The 17,958-nt window shown below is 36.1% G+C and overlaps 1 protein-coding gene across 2 annotated transcripts in view; it reads right to left on the minus strand.

Moving 5' to 3' along the window:
• The window catches only part of LOC111513539 (transmembrane protein 127), a 44,760-nt gene that overhangs the window by 13,188 nt on the left and 13,614 nt on the right, over positions 1 to 17,958 (minus strand). For both annotated transcript variants that reach the window (XR_002723229.2, XM_023169761.2), the window contains exons 2-3: positions 2,234 to 2,401; positions 2,041 to 2,175 (exon numbers count right to left, since the gene is read on the minus strand). Coding sequence is in view for 1 of the 2 variants with exons in the window: in XM_023169761.2 (XP_023025529.2) it covers positions 2,041 to 2,175; positions 2,234 to 2,401 (303 nt within the window). In the remaining variant the exon portion in view is untranslated. The remainder of the gene's footprint in view (positions 1 to 2,040; positions 2,176 to 2,233; positions 2,402 to 17,958) is intronic.

Consider the following 17,958-nt stretch of genomic DNA (forward strand, 5'->3'; position numbering starts at 1 on the left):
TTTTCAATTTGAGAGATGATAGGAAAATACCTTGGATTTCTTCAACAAAGGACAGAATTTGGAAGTTACAATAGAAAGTTTGAACAGACAAGGATAACTCTCGAACCATTAATTATTAAATGATATAACTAATAAGAAAACTCACGGCTGGTTAGAAAATGGAATGGGGAAGAAAGGTGTTCGAATTGAAAAAGTCCAAGAAACTTGTTGATATTGTGAAGTTTTCCATATGGCTACAAGAAATCAGTGAAGCAGCAATGTATGTGACTAATCCAGAATTTGAACAATCTGAAAAGAAATGTCTGTGCACCATATCTACTAGAAATGATAAAACTGTTAATAAGTGCAAATTTTTTAATAGGATGGACATAAGATTAAAAACGCGACGAATTTCGTGATTTACATGTTGAAGACGCTGGAAATGTTCATTTGAACATCTTAGGCTATTTCACAAAATCGAAATCTTAATCAAAGAAGAATTGATTCATTGTACAAATTTCAACGATAAAAATGTATTGTATTGTTGCTGTATGTATGTATTGCTCATGTTGAAATCAGTGGTCTCAGAAAAACAGTTGAAACATATGCACTTTTTGAAAACCTATCAAGTAAAACAAACACAGAAAGCAATCTCAGGAAAAATGACAGTACTAATAGGAAATAGAACATTTCCTGACTCGAACTGAAATGTTTGAGAAATGATTTCTATACTGTACACGCATAAGTATATACTACTTGCACTACACTGTAGTCCCACTTTTAATGTTGAAGTAATATAAATATAGTTTAAAAAACTTAGAACATCGAACTGAAAAGTGGAAAATATTTTTTTTAAATAAGCTTAAAACAATAACGAACGAAAAATACTAGTATTATTGTGAAAAAAGCGACGGGCGCTTGATATACAAAAAATATGGCACAAAACGCCCACTTTTTTTTCACAATAATACTAGTATTTTTCATTCGTTATTGTTTTAAGCTTATTTAAAATTTGTTTTTGACTTTTTAGTTCGATGTTCTTTGAAAGCGTGTTTTAAACCATACTTTTCATATTTTAGTTTCGTATGCTATAAAAGCGTATTTTTTAGTCTTTTTAAACTATATTTATTTTATTTAAACTTTGGGATCAGTCGTATATGTGTTTTTGTAGCTCCATGTCTCAACTAATATTTATTCTGCTGTGTCGTAATACATAATGATCGATAGATAATTTTGTATTTTATTCATTGATTCGGTCGATATTTTTTCCAAATTTTAACTTTTTGTCTTTTTTCGGTTTATTTATATGATGTCGTTAAGTGATTTTCGGACAATTTTTCTCTACGAATTCTTGTTAAACCAAAGCGGTGCCGAAGCAGCCCGAAAAATTAACCAGGCACTTGGCAATGATAGTGTTAATGAACGCTACTCGACATTGCTCTGCGAAAATTTCGGTCGAAATTTTAGACTCGAAAATGGGCCCAGAAGTGGCCAACCTACAGTAATTCAGGACGAGGATTCAAGTACCCTGGTGGAGACTGATCCATCACAAACGCTGCGTGGGATCGTGGAAGAACTGGGCGTCAGCTCCCAAGCGACTTTTGATGGTTTACAATGTATTAGGAAGGTCGAAAACTTCGAAAAGTGGGTTCCCCACGATTTGAGGGTTTGACAGAAATTGTCACGTTTCGAGGTATGTTTTTCTTTGCTTTTGCGCAACCAAAACGATCCTTTTTTGAATCAACAGGAGACATGACAGTGGTTGGACACCGATGAGCCAGTCAAGTACACCCAAGGTTCAAATCCTGTTCCACGACAACGCCCGTCCGCACTTTTCACAAATCACCGTCCGAAAATTAAACGAAGTTCTGCCTCACCCACTATACTCCCCAGACCTCTCGCCAATCATATCTTCAAGCCCTTTGATAACTTTCTTATGAGTAGAACCTTCGCCAATCACTGACTCAAGTTCAAGAAATAAAAGAGAGGTCTTGAGTTCTTGAAATAACTTAAAACAAAATAGATTGATATATATTGATGTTATTATATATTTAATTTTACCTGAAGCAACTATAAGGTAGAATCCTATTCCATATGTTACAGATGAGACGACTTTGGGGTAAACCTTAGCTAAGGAGTCTTCCAGAAGTACTACTATGTAGTATGAAAGTGCAATGATAACCATTATCCAAATTACTGAAACAATAATACTATTAATAGGTACTGAGAGAGCCAAAATAATATATTTACTTACCACTACAAGTGGCCATTATGGCATATTTTCTGAGAGATTTGTACAACAAGTGTTTTGGTCCAATAATTTCCAGGAAGAAACCCATGAGAGCAAATATTATTGTCATAAAACACAATAAAATAGTAATTCTCATCATGTTTACAATTTTTGAGTTGACACAATCATAATCTGAAATATTGAAATCATTTTAGAATAAACTCAATTATCTTAAATAACCATACAATTTAATACAGTTTTGAGAAAATCATGAAATACTACATTCACAGAGGTATTTGAAAACAATAAGGTACTAAAGTTTTGAAGTAATCAAGTAGTAGTGCAACACCGTTATTTTAACACCTCGACACGTGTTTCGATTGAGATTAGTTAGACAAATTAACGAAAACAGGCATCTAGATGCCTACGAGAATGTAGAAATAAATAAACATAATAATATTATGAATAAAGATGGTGGCCAATACCTAATAGTACTATAATAATAATCATAATAATTATAATATATACTATATAGCTTGTTGAAATAATATTTTAATTATAAGATTTACCTGACTATAACATAAGGATACATTGTAAAATTAATTTAAGACATTTTGGGAAAGAAAGTTTTTGGCTTTCTACTACTCCATCTTGATACAAAAAAAGAAGGATGAGGGAGTCTTCCAAAGAAAGGAAGGAAGTAACTCTATACATGGATGTGTAGATCATGCAAAGAAGTAACTTTCAGACACAAACTGAAAGAAAGTTCTCCTGAAACAGCTACTTTCATATAAACATTGAATTACACGAAAGAAAAAATTCTTTCGAAACAAATACTTCTATATGAACACTGAATTATACAGAAGATACTTTTCTCTATTCAGTTTGTATTTCGAACATTCGTTGTGGAATAAAAATCAGATATCATTCACATGAGTTCTACTTTAAATGAATGGTAACAAATTGCACTTACATAGAATACTGCCATCCTCACTGGTATACACCGATGTTTCGCCTTAAGACACTTGCCCTAAGGCTCTTCAGTACCAAATTGGATAACATTATAGAAAATACACACACTTCATTCATGAATTACGATTTTTAATGTCACGGAATAAGCTTGATCTGCTTATGTCATCGATGACATCATAATGACATTCATTCACCTATTTGATTTAATCCCAGCCAAGAGGAATCTTATTTGAATTGAAGGGGTTATATTCATTAGGAGTGATTAAGTTTTGGGAAAGAAAATTTTTGGCTTTCTACTACTCCATCTTGATACAAAAAAAGAAGAATGAGGGAGTCTTCCAAAGAAAGGAAGGAAGTAACTCTATACATGGATGTGTAGATCATGCAAAGAAGTAACTTTCAGACACAATTTATATCTGATTTTTATTCCACAACGAATGTTTGAAATACAAACTGAATAGAGAAAAGTATCTTCTGTATAATTCAGTGTTCATATAGAAGTATTTGTTTCGAAAGATTTTTTTCTTTCGTGTAATTCAATGTTTATATGAAAGTAGCTGTTTCAGGAGAACTTTCTTTCAGTTTGTGTCTGAAAGTTACTTCTTTACATGATCTACACATCCATGTATAGAGTTACTTCCTTCCTTTCTTTGGAAGACTCCCTCATCCTTCTTTTTTTTTGTATCAAGATGGAGTAGTAGAAAGCCAAAAACTTTCTTTCCCAAAACTTAATCACTCCTAAAAAATATAACCCCTTCAATTCAAATAAGATTCCTCTTGGCTGGGATTAAATCAAATAGGTGAATGAATGTCATTACGATGTCATCGATGACATAAGTAGATTAAGCTCATTTCGTGACATTAAAAATAGTAATTCATGAATGAAGTGTGTGTATTTTCTATAATGTTATCCAATTTGGTACTGAAGAGCTTTAGGGCAAGTGTCTTAAGGCGAAACATCGGTGTATACCAGTGAGGATGGCAGTATTCTATGTAAGTGCAATTTGTTACCATTCATTTAAAGTAGAACTCATGTGAATGATATCTGATTTTTATTCCACAACGAATGTTTGAAATACAAACTGAATAGAGAAAAGTATCTTCTGTATAATTCAGTGTTCATATAGAAGTATTTGTTTCGAAAGAATTTTTTCTTTCGTATAATTCAATGTTTATATGAAAGTAGCTGTTTCAGGAGAACTTTCTTTCAGTTTGTGTCTGAAAGTTACTTCTTTGCATGATCTACACATCCATGTATAGAGTTACTTCCTTCCTTTCTTTGGAAGACTTCCTCATCCTTCTTTTTTTGTATCAAGTTGGAGTAGTAGAAAGCCAAAAACTTTCTTTCCCAAAACTTAATCACTCGTAAAAAATATAACCCCTTCAATTTAATTTAAGACACTTAAGACACAGGTACCTAGCTGAGGTATCTATGGTATAAATAAGGTTAACATTTTACTTATATTTAGTTTAATCTTCCTCTGGAAGATGTTTACTTGGAGATCAAAACACGTGTCGAGGTGTTAAAATAACGGGAATAAAACTGCAGTAATATTCATTACTACACCAAAGGTTCCAAATAGTGCATTACGAGCTTTCTAGAGTAATAATATTCATTTATTTATTTTTCTATACACATATGGATTATTCATTTATTTATTTTTCTATACACATATGGATTTTTTAGTCTTCCAAAGGCTGAAAGAATATTAAATTCAGAATAGGATGAGTTAATAAGTCAATTATTTTGTTAGGACAAACTAGAACTATTTACACTTGTTTTTCTTTGTAGTGACTTATTGGTAGTATTAAGCAGCTTCTGTGATTTTTCTGTGTTTAGCTTGAGTATGTTTGTAATACACATTTTTGTACAACTGTCATTAAAAGTGACATTTTTAATGGTTGTCAAGAGTATGAAAAGATGATGTTTACAAAGTAGCTTGTTAAAAATATTTTTAACACTAGTGTTAAAAGTATTTTTGATACTAGTTTTGAAAGTATTTTTAACACGATTTTTTCGACCAAATAGCAATAAACAAAACATAATTATTAAATTTTCAAGGAAGTTTTATTATGATCAATAGATATAGGTAGAGACAATTGAATTCTGTTACACATGTAACATTCTCATCATGGTATCCCCAAACGAATTATCGTTGATAATGGTACTGAATTCAATAACTTTCTCATTTCGGAACGTTTCGGACACAGAGTCAAAGTTTATTTCATATCGCCACACAATCCGCAATCCAATGGAATGATAGAACGGTTCCATTCTACCATTCTTCTAGAACACATTCGTCTACTCAACACTAGAACACACTAGATCACAAGGAACGATCAAAACTCTTCTATTCCAAAATAAACTCGGATCTAATAAAGCGGAAAGAGAAGATAGATAGTAGAATGTGAAAATAAAAAACGCGATGATACCATTGTATTCAAAACCAAACAAAAAGTTTACGTGAAAAAACATATTAGGCAGAAGGATGCAAATAAATTTCAAAAACCAACTCAAAAAATTAAAACAGTCGATCCATACAATGAAAACAGTTTCTACAGAAAACCAACAAAAAATTCACATGGACAATTTAAAACGTCCTCTCAAAAATACCCATCTCCCATTGAAAATTGATTCACTTTTCAGATTATCTGGAACTCTCGGACTCCAGGAAAATATATCTAAACAAAACCTAAAAAACAATCCAGGACTTAATCCTCTCAAACTTGGAACAGCCAAAGTTGAAACGCAAGCATATTCAGTTATTCATTATTATGATTTGAATCCAATAATAAACTGAAATTCCACTCAAAAAATGTAAGGACACTTGTAGGCGGTCACAAAGACTACTCATGGGACACATCTGACTATTTAAAAAAATTAGAATTTTCGGAAAAGGGGGTGACTGATCAATATTTTACCACATCCACTCAGAACAAAACGCGGTCTTATAAACGGCATTGGATCCATTTTCAAGTCAATCACAGGAAATTTAGATTCCAACGATGGTGAAAAACATGATCGTCTGATCAAAGAATTACAAGATAATCAAAATAATTTAGTAACGAACATCAAGAAGCAAAACTCACTCTCAATCTCATTAATTGATCAGTTCAATAGTACAGTTCAGCAAGTGAAACATAACAAAAGGCTTTTGGAATCAAAAATAAATCAAATAGCAATAATTGTTGAAAATCAAACGAATAAAGAAAACTCTATGTTTATCAAAGACATCTTGAATCAGATAATCAATACATCTGAAATAATGAATTCAATTTTGCAAGATAATTATCTATTTTCTATTCCGATATCAACTAAGGGTCAGTTTAAGGCTGTTGTACCTCAAAACAAAAATTTGTCAAAAAACGAAAAATTGTATGCATTCTTGAGCAGAGGACAATCCATGCGAAATCCAGCTACTCAATGTCCAGAACACCTCCAATTGTAAGGAGACAATTATACATTTGTTGAGACCAGCCATCAGACAACTCAAACAAATGGGTTGTCCTCCTACCGGCTCAACAAACTATCAAACTCAAGTGCCAGAACCAGAACGAAATCGAGAATCTACTACCTGGAAGTTATCTTTTCGACATTCCAATTGGATGCCAGTTATCCTGTGGCAACCAAATTATAACCAACGATCACCAAGTTACCAATAGTGATCCAATCATCTTACCAGACTTGGACGAATGGAAGCCAGAACCACCCAAGTCAATAGATATCCAACTTGATGACCTGAACCTGAATGAATTTTATTCAATAAAAACAGCGATAATGGAAAACGAACAGATTATATCCTTCAAAGACGTAGCACATATCCCAAGTTTTTGGACGATATTTGTCTACCTGGTCCTAGTATCAATTTGTTTGAACCTAGTGTACAAGAAGATTGGCTCCAGAGGGTGCAAAACCATAGGACCATCCCAACCAAATCCGGACATCGAGATGTCCAGGGTTTAATTTCCTTGCTGACCCTCCTACGTTGAATCTTCGGGGGGAGGAATTATTTCGCCCGTTCCCATGTGAACCGCTGACCATGCTGAAACAGAATCTCGCGATTCTGGGAAACTGATGTGCAAGCAATATTATCTTCATGGGAAGAATACTTTTATAATTCAGTTATAATTTTGCTCTCACACTGTTTACACCTATTTTTGTTAATAAAATTATTTTTTTAAAAAGGACTTTGACATCGGAAAGTTATATTTCGCATGAGCTATAAACAAAACTGTTTGTTGGTAACCAGGTGATTCGGCGTCACCTGACACGGCCACTTCACAGCAAATGCGATAATATGAAAATAGTTAACTGATAAGAGATGACAAAGTGTGTTTTTATAGAAATATTAAATTTATCTATTTGATTATGCAAACAGGACAGTTGTACAAAAAACTTTGTGGTGGCATTTGTGTTAAAAATAATTTTATATTTTTTTTTCTTTAAGAACAAAACGCAAGCACAACAAGAAAATCCTTAAGGTGCTCTAAGATCGGTGCCTGTGTTTTATTTGAGTCTCATTTATACAGATTATTAATAACAGTAGTCCTAAAATATAGCCTTTCGGTGCGCCAAATATTACATATCTTAAACCGCACAAGCTGTCGTTAAAAAAGACGTCTTGGAGATTCATGCAGATATCATTGATTAGAAAGTGTTGAAGTCATCCCCTTCATTGCGTAGTAGTTGATTTTTTTCCAAGAGTATATAATGAGAAACACAGTTGAAGGCCTTAGACAGATCACAATATCTCTAAAACTCTTGTTGCTGCATTCAATCTAAATTCAAATTGTCAGTTATTATTGTGAAAGAGTCCCACAGTTTTCTGGTGTTACAAATTTTGTCATATATTACTCACGTTACAACTAGAAAAATTAGAATTGAATTGATGGAAAATCAATCAAGGGTGAAACATAGAGAAATAAAATGTGTGCAATTTCCAGCTACCAAGACAGGATATGCAGTGTGAGCGATTACAAACCGCAACACCCTGTTATTTTGGAACCCATGAACCGATTTTGAAAAATGATAATTTCAAATTATGGTACTGGACGAGCTCTATCCTAATATGTTGACAGATATGAATTATTCTCATTTTCAAGGCTTACTGTGACCTGCAAGGACCATAAGGCATTTTTTTATCGGAAAAGTGGATACCCCATTCGATTTGGGCATATTTCGAACATCTAGATTTCAAGTTTCAGTACACAGGGTATATTTTTTGACTGACCCTGTATGTAAGTCTATGAACTTTACAGAAAAGATGAAGTAACCATTCAATGAAATAATACCGCGATGGTAGTGCGCCCGACTAACAATCGGAAGATCGTGGGTTCGATTCCCGCCTCGACCAGATATTTTTTTCGAAAGAATTTATCTGGTTGAAGCGGGGATGATTCTGCAACCGTGTTAGGAATCACACGTTAAAAGGTAAGACCTCGTTAGTCCTTAGCTTGCACAAGTTTCTCAACTTCTGAGAGTTGTCGTTCGTATGGGGGCGACAGCTGATTAACGGAAAAACAGATTTTAAAAACAGATTTTTCAAGATACTCAGCTACCAAGTTACATATGTTGTAATCGTTTCATGGAGTTGTCTCTAGTTTAATTAAAATCAACATATCAAAATATGAAAACGTGTTTTTAATTAAAAAAAATACCAAAAGAAATAAATTAAATGATGAATGGGACAGTTTTTTCAGATATTGCAGTATTCAATACATCCTCCTTCAAGTTCTATACATTTTTCATAACGTCGTCTCAAATTCTAGCGAGTCTTCCTTAATTGGCCTGGTGTTATTTCACCATACTGCCTTATCCTTTCCTCACAGAAAAAACCTAATGGAGTCAGGTCTGGTAATCGAGGGGGCCAACAAATAAAAGGGCTGCTTCTTCCGAATCTATCTTCCTTGAATTTTTCATCAAGATATTGCCGCACAGAAATCACATTGTGAATGGAGGCACCGTCTAGCTGAAATATAACATTTCTACGTTCTTCAATGCTTAGTTCTTCCATGAAATCCAAGAATTTCGTTGTCAAAAATTATAAAATCCTCCACCGTTTAGTGTGTTTTCGAGAAATACACTGGACCTATTATACGGTTTTTGAATATTCCTAACCAAACATTGATTTTTTGTGAATATTGTCATTTTGCATTTATCAATCTGTGTTGATTCTCCCTTGCCCAGTGCCTGGAATTCTGAGTGGACACTGACCGTTAGTGGTAAATCTCGCCTCATCGGTGAAGAGAGTATTGCTCAGAAAGTTATTATAATTCAAATATTCACCTCGTCAAAATAAACAGAATTCCAACCTTCGTTCCTCATCGCCTCTGCCTAAAGTATGCATGATTTTCGGTTTGAAGCAAATAACTTTTTTTCAAACATATAAGTATTTTAGATATATTAACGTGTAAATCACGTGAAATCTGCCACAGGCTATTATTCGGATTTTCTTGAAAATCTAAAATGTGTCAGTCTATCTCTATATTCCCTCTTTGTCTCGGTACATGTGTTTCATTTACTCTCCCGGTTCTATTGAACAACGTATTGATTCTGGAGACAGTTGCATGGCAATTGGTTCACTATCTGGACGTCTTCTGTTGAATTCTTCCGCGGCCACCCTCGTTGATCGAGCATTATCACCAACTGAACGCACAATCTCAATTCTCTCGACTGAGTTGAGATTTACCATTTTGAAAACTCGCAAAACACTTTTATAACTCTCTTCAACAAATACTCGTGAAAAGCGTTTGTAGATACCTAACTATCAAAATTATAACAACGAAAAAAGAAAAGACTTAATTTCAAAGCCTGCTACGAAAAACAGTGCCTGGCTTATTGATCTAATCATATTATTATGCCGAATGAAATCGTGAAAATTTTGCCAAAATCTGTCACCGGGTTGAGACAAATGTTTAAAAAAGCATATAAAGGGGTATTTTGTTACACATTTTATTTCCAGTTGTTTTTTTTTGAATCAATAGCGTAGAATATATTACAATTCATACTCTAATTCAACTCGATTTGATCCTGACTATATAAATATTATTAATTATTGTTGCATTTATTCTTTATTGTCCAATATTGTTATGCTAATGTTGGTTACTCCAACGGGCTGATCAGTTACCTTGGCCATCTACGGTAGAATAGTAGCAGTCCATATTTCCTGCCGAGAACAGGTATTCGTAGGTAATCAAGGTGAAAAGTTTCCTGCATTAAGGGACCCAGCGCTATTGCCAAGTTCCGCTGATAATTTCCTCTGTTCTCTGAGGGCGTTTCCTTACTGGTTCTATTCTTCTTTTCCACGGTTATTATTCATTGTGAGTCATTGTTGTGTGGGATAATTAGGCTGACTTTGTTATATGAAACCTTCATTAACAGAAGTTGTACAATTGTTATAGAAATACATTCATTTATTGCTATTGCCATCTGGACAGTAATTCCGCAACTATTTCCTGTCAGCTGTTGCAGGAACTGCCTACTATCGATTTTTGAAATCGATTACCGATGTTTCTCCTTATTGTTTTTTTTGAAGTGAAGAGAGGAAAGGAGCCATTTTGTTAGTGATCTTTGAAAGAAACACATCGGGCCCAATTTTCGAAAGTGGTTAAGTAATTGGCATTATTACCCTAGAGTGGGGATCAGCATTTTTCGAAAGTTAAGTAGTGATTATAGTACCTTCTATTGTCTCTTGTTGGTTTTTGGAGAATTTGTTAGAGGTCAATCACATCCTTTAATGGGGATCAGAGGCCCTGAATCGTTTCACTTCACATCTGTTGCTAGCGGTATCTGGCCGTTTTAAAGGAGAAAAGACGTTCCTGTGGATGAGGATTTTACCAGTCCAGAGAGCTAATTTGGGAAAAATATTGGCGAGTTATTTTCCACAGAAAACCTTTGTTTTGTCAGAAGAACATTCATCTAATTAAAATTGATTTACCAATAGCAAAAACCCTTTTCTGAAGGGTTTTATGGTTGGGTTTTGAAACTCGTCAACTAATCAGAAAATCCTGACCTTGTCTGCCTAGCCTAATTTGGTTTTACTGACCAAACATAGAAATTTTGACGTGACTGGCAAGTTTGGTATTTTGGAATCCCACCGGCACCAAAGGACCTGTCAAGTTGGAACGCAAGTACCTAGTGTTAAGCGGAAAATTTCTCTAATTGTATTATTAATTTATTATTGTATGCGATACGTCTCATTGTTTTTTTTATTTTTTTTTTTTCTATGGAAAGCGGAGATTTCCTCGTTGATAGGATTTTCAATTTTACTTCATACTCCTATACATGCGCCTGCGCTTAAGCTTAAGCTACGGTCGGGAGACAAACGCAGTCAATAACAAGACGGTTGATCTCTGCTAACTATTATATTCGAGATTTTGCTTTTGGATGTGAGAATATAAACTTTTATTTTCAATCTCATATTACCAGGTGTATGTTGTTTATTAGTATTACTACAATAGATATTGCTCTATCCTTGTTGTTGTTGTTGTCAATTACTCGCCTTATCCATCCCATTGTTTCATGATTTCAGTGTGATGAACTTCTAAGAACTTTTTTTTGGACAATAAAAAAAATCATGTGGCGCCCATTATAAAAGTTTGATTGAACCACTCCCTTCTCCACTGGTTAAAGGTTAGCGGCAATTGTCCAAATAATTAGTAATTGACCTACGAGGTAACGAGTTGTTTTTTTTTAATTTTTTTTATTGTTTATGATTTGGAACAAATATATTTGAGGAGAATTTTGAGCGCTACATTTTGGCGCCCAACGTGGGGCTATACAGATTTTTTTTTTGTAATAATATTTTCTTCATTTCAAGAAAATTTGTTTTTTTATCTTTTGTTCTGTGATAATATATTCTGTGGATAGTTATTTGTACTGGTATACTTTTTAATTCAACGATATTCACTAGTATTCTACATCGTCAGTTCCTTGTTCGGTGAAAAAAAACTTCTCCTAGAAATTAGTCAGCATGTCAAGAAAAATGACAATCAATCGTTTGGACAAGGATGAATTGGAGTATGAGTCGAAGTTGCGTGGCATCGGTCTGGGAACTTGCGAGGAGATGCGACATCGTTTGGCTAATGCTTTCAGGTTTGAGAAGAGTGGAGAAAGTTTGAGATACCCAACGTATCCTTTCACTTTTGAAGAAGATTTGGAGGCAGTGACTAAGAAGCTGGATGAAGATATAGCGAAGAGGATAGAAGATTTCTCATCTGGTACGGGAAGTAGTGAAGTTGTTAAAATACAAACAAAGTTTGCCCATGTTTTTGGTCGAGTTGACCGGATGGATGGAGAAGACGATGAAGACAGGAAACAAAAGAAGGCGAATATTCTAGCCAAAGCGTTATCTCTCTTCGAAGATTTTATGATCAAGTTGGATGGAATCGATGCAGACCTCAGAATGGCTAATCAAGTTCCGCCAGCATTAAGTATTTTGCAAGGTGCTGCAACTAGTCAAGCATTTCAAGCGTCGGTACATAGTGTACCAAGTTCTTCTCCTAGAACGTGGCCTTCAGTTAACCAAGGGGCCAATGCTAAAATGATACCACCACACAAGTGGTCTATAGAGAAATTTTCGGGTAACTCAAAATCTACTTCTGTATCAGCTTTCTTTGAAATGGTTGAGGAACTACGCTTAGCGAGAAATGTACCCCCCGAAGTGTTATTGGAATCAGGTTTGGATCTATTCGTTGATAAAGCGTACCAATTTTATAAGGAGTGTCGTCGTAGAGTGAATTCTTGGGAAGGACTAGTAGAAGAATTCCGTGAAGAGTATTTGTCTGCTAACCATAATGAGGCATTATTCGAAGAGTTGCGGAAGAGAACTCAGCACCCAACAGAATCCATAGGAGTATACCTGGCAGTTATGTCTAGTTATTTTAGTAGGTTGCGATGTCCAGTACATGAGGAAGTAAAACTGTCGATCATCATAAGAAACCTGCATCCGTTTTATCAGGATCGACTCCGAGACCCTCTACCCACCACTATAGACGAGCTAAGGATTGTTTGCAGAAAAATGGAAGCCAGACGTGATTCAATAAATAGTTACGTCGAACCACCAACCAGAAGAATGAATGTTTTGGAAAAGGACTTAGCTTTTGTGGAAGTATCACACAGCTTGGATCAACTGGATATAACTTCGAGTTCACCAACCACTTCGGCTAGCCGACAAATTACTTGCTTTAGATGCAATCAAGTCGGTCACAGAGCTATTGGATGTGCATTGCCAAAAAAAATATATTGCTTCAAGTGTAAAGCGGAAGGTTTCACGTCGAAGAATTGCCCAAAGTGTGCCAAAGAGGGAAACGGGGTCAGACGCTCCTAAGTGGTCGAAGGGGAAGCGTCTGGAAAAATCGTTCGACCAAGGATAAGTTGCAACCAGTGTTAGATTTCATTTTGGATCACGCCGATCATGATGAGAGACCTTATCTTAAGGTCAGCATTTTGGGTATAAATCTGTTAGGTCTATTGGATTCAGGGGCGTCGACTACTATTTTAGGAAGTCAAGGTTGGAAACTGGTCAAAGATCTTGGGTTGGCATTTGATTCTAGTCGGAAAATAACCTGTAGAGTGGCTAATGGGGATATATGCCAGAGTGCAGGGGAATGTACTGTACCATTTCGTGTCAGAGATCGTGTCAGGATAATGAAAGTACTGGTAGTGCTGAAGGTTCCTCATATCCTTATTTTAGGTGCCGATTTCTGGAAAAGTATGGGGATTGTCCCGGACTTGAGACATGATGAATGGAATTTTTCGGATGTTCCGGCGAATGTAGATACGATCGATCACCTTCAAGGCCATAGTATTCTATCTCCCATTGATAACTCAAGACTGGAAGCAGTTGTCCAGCGGAATCGGGAACTGATGGGTACAGATTTAGGTTGCACTTCGGTAGCTGAACATGTTATAGTGACGAATTCTCCTCCAATCAAGCAGAGATACTATCCCGTCAGTCCCGTAGTACAAGGCTACATCGATAAGGAGTTGGAAGAAATGATAAAATCAGGAGTCATCGAGAAATCCAAGAGCGCCTGGTCTTCACCTATATTGCTAGTAAAGAAAAAGGATGGGAGTTTCCGGTTCTGCGTTGACTTTAGGAAGCTGAACGCCGTTACCGAAAGAGATAGTTATCCATTACCTTACATTTCTAGTACTCTGGATAAGTTACGCGATGCGCGCTTCCTATCCACACTTGATATTAAGTCTGCTTATTGGCAGGTTCCCGTTGCAGAACAGTCTCGACCGTATACCGCTTTCACCGTTCCGGGTAGAGGCCTCTTCCAATTTAAACGCATGCCATTTGGGCTGCACAACGCGCCTGCAACTTGGCAACGCCTAATTGATCAAGTACTTGGACCAGACCTTGAGCCACATGTCTTTGTATACTTAGATGACATCGTCATTATCACGCAGACCTTTGAAGATCATCTTAGGATTTTGGAAGAAGTATTCCGCCGGTTGCGAGAAGCTAAACTCACCGTTAGCTTTGACAAATGCCATTTCTGCTGCTCAGAATTACGATATTTAGGATATGTCATCGATAGAAATGGTCTTCACGTGGATCCGGAAAAAGTCCAAGCGATGTTACAATTACCTGCGCCCAAGAATGTGAAAGAAGTGAGGAGTATAATTGGCACATTTTCGTGGTATCGGCGTTTCGTACCAAATTTTGCTACTCTGTTATCACCCATAACGGCATTGTTGAGAAAATCTCGGAAATTTATTTGGTCACCTGAATGTGAACGATCGTTTGAGAAAATAAAAGAATGTTTGGTCAGTGCACCGGTTTTGAATTGCCCCGATTATAGCTTACCATTTGTAGTCCAATGCGATGCCTCTGGTTATGGGCTTGGAGCTGTATTAATACAAACTCATCCGGAAGGTGACCGGGTAATAAGTTATTTGAGTAGATCCCTGACAAAGCAGGAAAGAAATTTTTCAACCACAGAAAGGGAGTGTCTAGCAGTACTTTGGTCGATAGAGAAACTGCGACCTTATCTAGAGGGTGTTCCTTTCTCAGTCATCACTGATCATCATTCCTTAGTATGGCTCCAGAACCTAAAAGACCCCACTGGAAGATTGGCAAGGTGGGCGGTTCGCCTACAACAATACAATTTTAGGATAATTTATCGTAAAGGGAAGGATCACGTAGTACCTGATACGCTCTCTCGTTTGGTAAGATGTGTGGATGACGTATCCGTAGATGTAGGTGATCCTTGGTATCATAGTATGTTGAATAGGGTGGCCGCTGAACCTTTGAAATACCCGCAATGGAGGTTATATAATGGTCAATTGTTCAAACATATTAAAACTTTTTCGTTCGGGTTGAGAAATGTATTGGATAATTGGAAAGAAGTGGTTCCGAAGGAACGTAGGAATTCTATAATCAAGGAAGCTCACGATCCTCCTACATCTGGTCACATGGGCGTTTTAAAAACTTATGGCAAGATTGCGGAGAGATATTATTGGCCAAAACTCAGAAATGATGTGGCGAAGTATATCAGGAAATGTTCTATTTGTGCAGCTCATAACGGAGAACAACAAGGTCCTAGAGGTCATATGACTCCACAGCCTCAAGCGACACAACCTTGGGAGATTATCTCTACAGATATAATGGGACCGTTACCTAGGTCTACTTAAGGGTATCAGTATATTTTGGTAGTAATGGATTTGTTCAGCAAGTTTTCTTTAGTTTTTCCTCTCCGGTCAGCAACTGCATCATTGGTGGTGAAGTCGATCGAAGAAGGCGTATTCTTAATGTTTGGTGTACCGCGTCTTATCATCTGTGATAATGGACCGCAGTATAAATCAAATATCTTTTCTAAGCTCATGTTTGAATATGGAGTGAAAATTCGATACAATGCGTTCTACCACCCTCAAGCTAACCCAACAGAGCGATTTAATCGGACGTTGAAACGAATGTTAGCGGTTTACGTATCGGAAAATCATAGGAAATGGGATATCAACTTAGCTAAAATAGCTTGTGCCACTCGGACTGCTATTCACGAATCTACGGGTAATACGCCATTTTTCATCAATTTTGGAAGAAATATGGTGCTCGATGGGAGATGCTTTGACAAGAAAGGACTAACAGAAGTATTGGATTGGGGAAACATGAATCGAGAGGATGAACACCATAGGCAGGAAGGTTTTCGAAAGTTGTTTAACGAAGTCAAAGTTCGTTTATCAAAGGCCGCTGAGAGGAGTGCAAAAACATATAACCTTCGTCGTCGCTCCGAAGAGTTTTTGCCCCATCAGTTAGTCTGGAGAAAGAACTTTGTATTATCTGATGCATCTAAGTATTACAGCAGTAAACTCGCTCCAAAATACATCGGACCATTTCTTATTAAAAGAAGAGTATCTAATTGGACGTATGAGCTAATGGATTCAAATGGTTCATCCAAGGGTGTTTGGAATATCAAAGATCTGAAACCGGCTAGCGCCAATGAAAATTTACCGGAGTAAATTTTCTTGAAGTAAGGGGGGAATGTTACACATTTTATTTCCAGTTGTTTTTTTTTGAATCAATAGCGTAGAATATATTACAATTCATACTCTAATTCAACTCGATTTGATCCTGACTATATAAATATTATTAATTATTGTTGCATTTATTCTTTATTGTCCAATATTGTTATGCTAATGTTGGTTACTCCAACGGGCTGATCAGTTACCTTGGCCATCTACGGTAGAATAGTAGCAGTCCATATTTCCTGCCGAGAACAGGTATTCGTAGGTAATCAAGGTGAAAAGTTTCCTGCATTAAGGGACCCAGCGCTATTGCCAAGTTCCGCTGATAATTTCCTCTGTTCTCTGAGGGCGTTTCCTTACTGGTTCTATTCTTCTTTTCCACGGTTATTATTCATTGTGAGTCATTGTTGTGTGGGATAATTAGGCTGACTTTGTTATATGAAACCTTCATTAACAGAAGTTGTACAATTGTTATAGAAATACATTCATTTATTGCTATTGCCATCTGGACAGTAATTCCGCAACTATTTCCTGTCAGCTGTTGCAGGAACTGCCTACTATCGATTTTTGAAATCGATTACCGATGTTTCTCCTTATTGTTTTTTTTTGAAGTGAAGAGAGGAAAGGAGCCATTTTGTTAGTGATCTTTGAAAGAAACACATCGGGCCCAATTTTCGAAAGTGGTTAAGTAATTGGCATTATTACCCTAGAGTGGGGATCAGCATTTTTCGAAAGTTAAGTAGTGATTATAGTACCTTCTATTGTCTCTTGTTGGTTTTTGGAGAATTTGTTAGAGGTCAATCACATCCTTTAATGGGGATCAGAGGCCCTGAATCGTTTCACTTCACATCTGTTGCTAGCGGTATCTGGCCGTTTTAAAGGAGAAAAGACGTTCCTGTGGATGAGGATTTTACCAGTCCAGAGAGCTAATTTGGGAAAAATATTGGCGAGTTATTTTCCACAGAAAACCTTTGTTTTGTCAGAAGAACATTCATCTAATTAAAATTGATTTACCAACAGCAAAAACCCTTTTCTGAAGGGTTTTATGGTTGGGTTTTGAAACTCGTCAACTAATCAGAAAATCCTGACCTTGTCTGCCTAGCCTAATTTGGTTTTACTGACCAAACATAGAAATTTTGACGTGACTGGCAAGTTTGGTATTTTGGAATCCCACCGGCACCAAAGGACCTGTCAAGTTGGAACGCAAGTACCTAGTGTTAAGCGGAAAATTTCTCTAATTGTATTATTAATTTATTATTGTATGCGATACGTCTCATTGTTTTTTTTATTTTTTTTTTCTATG

This window comes from Leptinotarsa decemlineata, unplaced genomic scaffold (assembly GCF_025532065.1).
Source record: "Leptinotarsa decemlineata unplaced genomic scaffold, Ldec_3_MD MMD2_P_RNA_scaffold_2, whole genome shotgun sequence".
NCBI classification, from domain to species: Eukaryota; Metazoa; Arthropoda; class Insecta; order Coleoptera; family Chrysomelidae; genus Leptinotarsa; species Leptinotarsa decemlineata.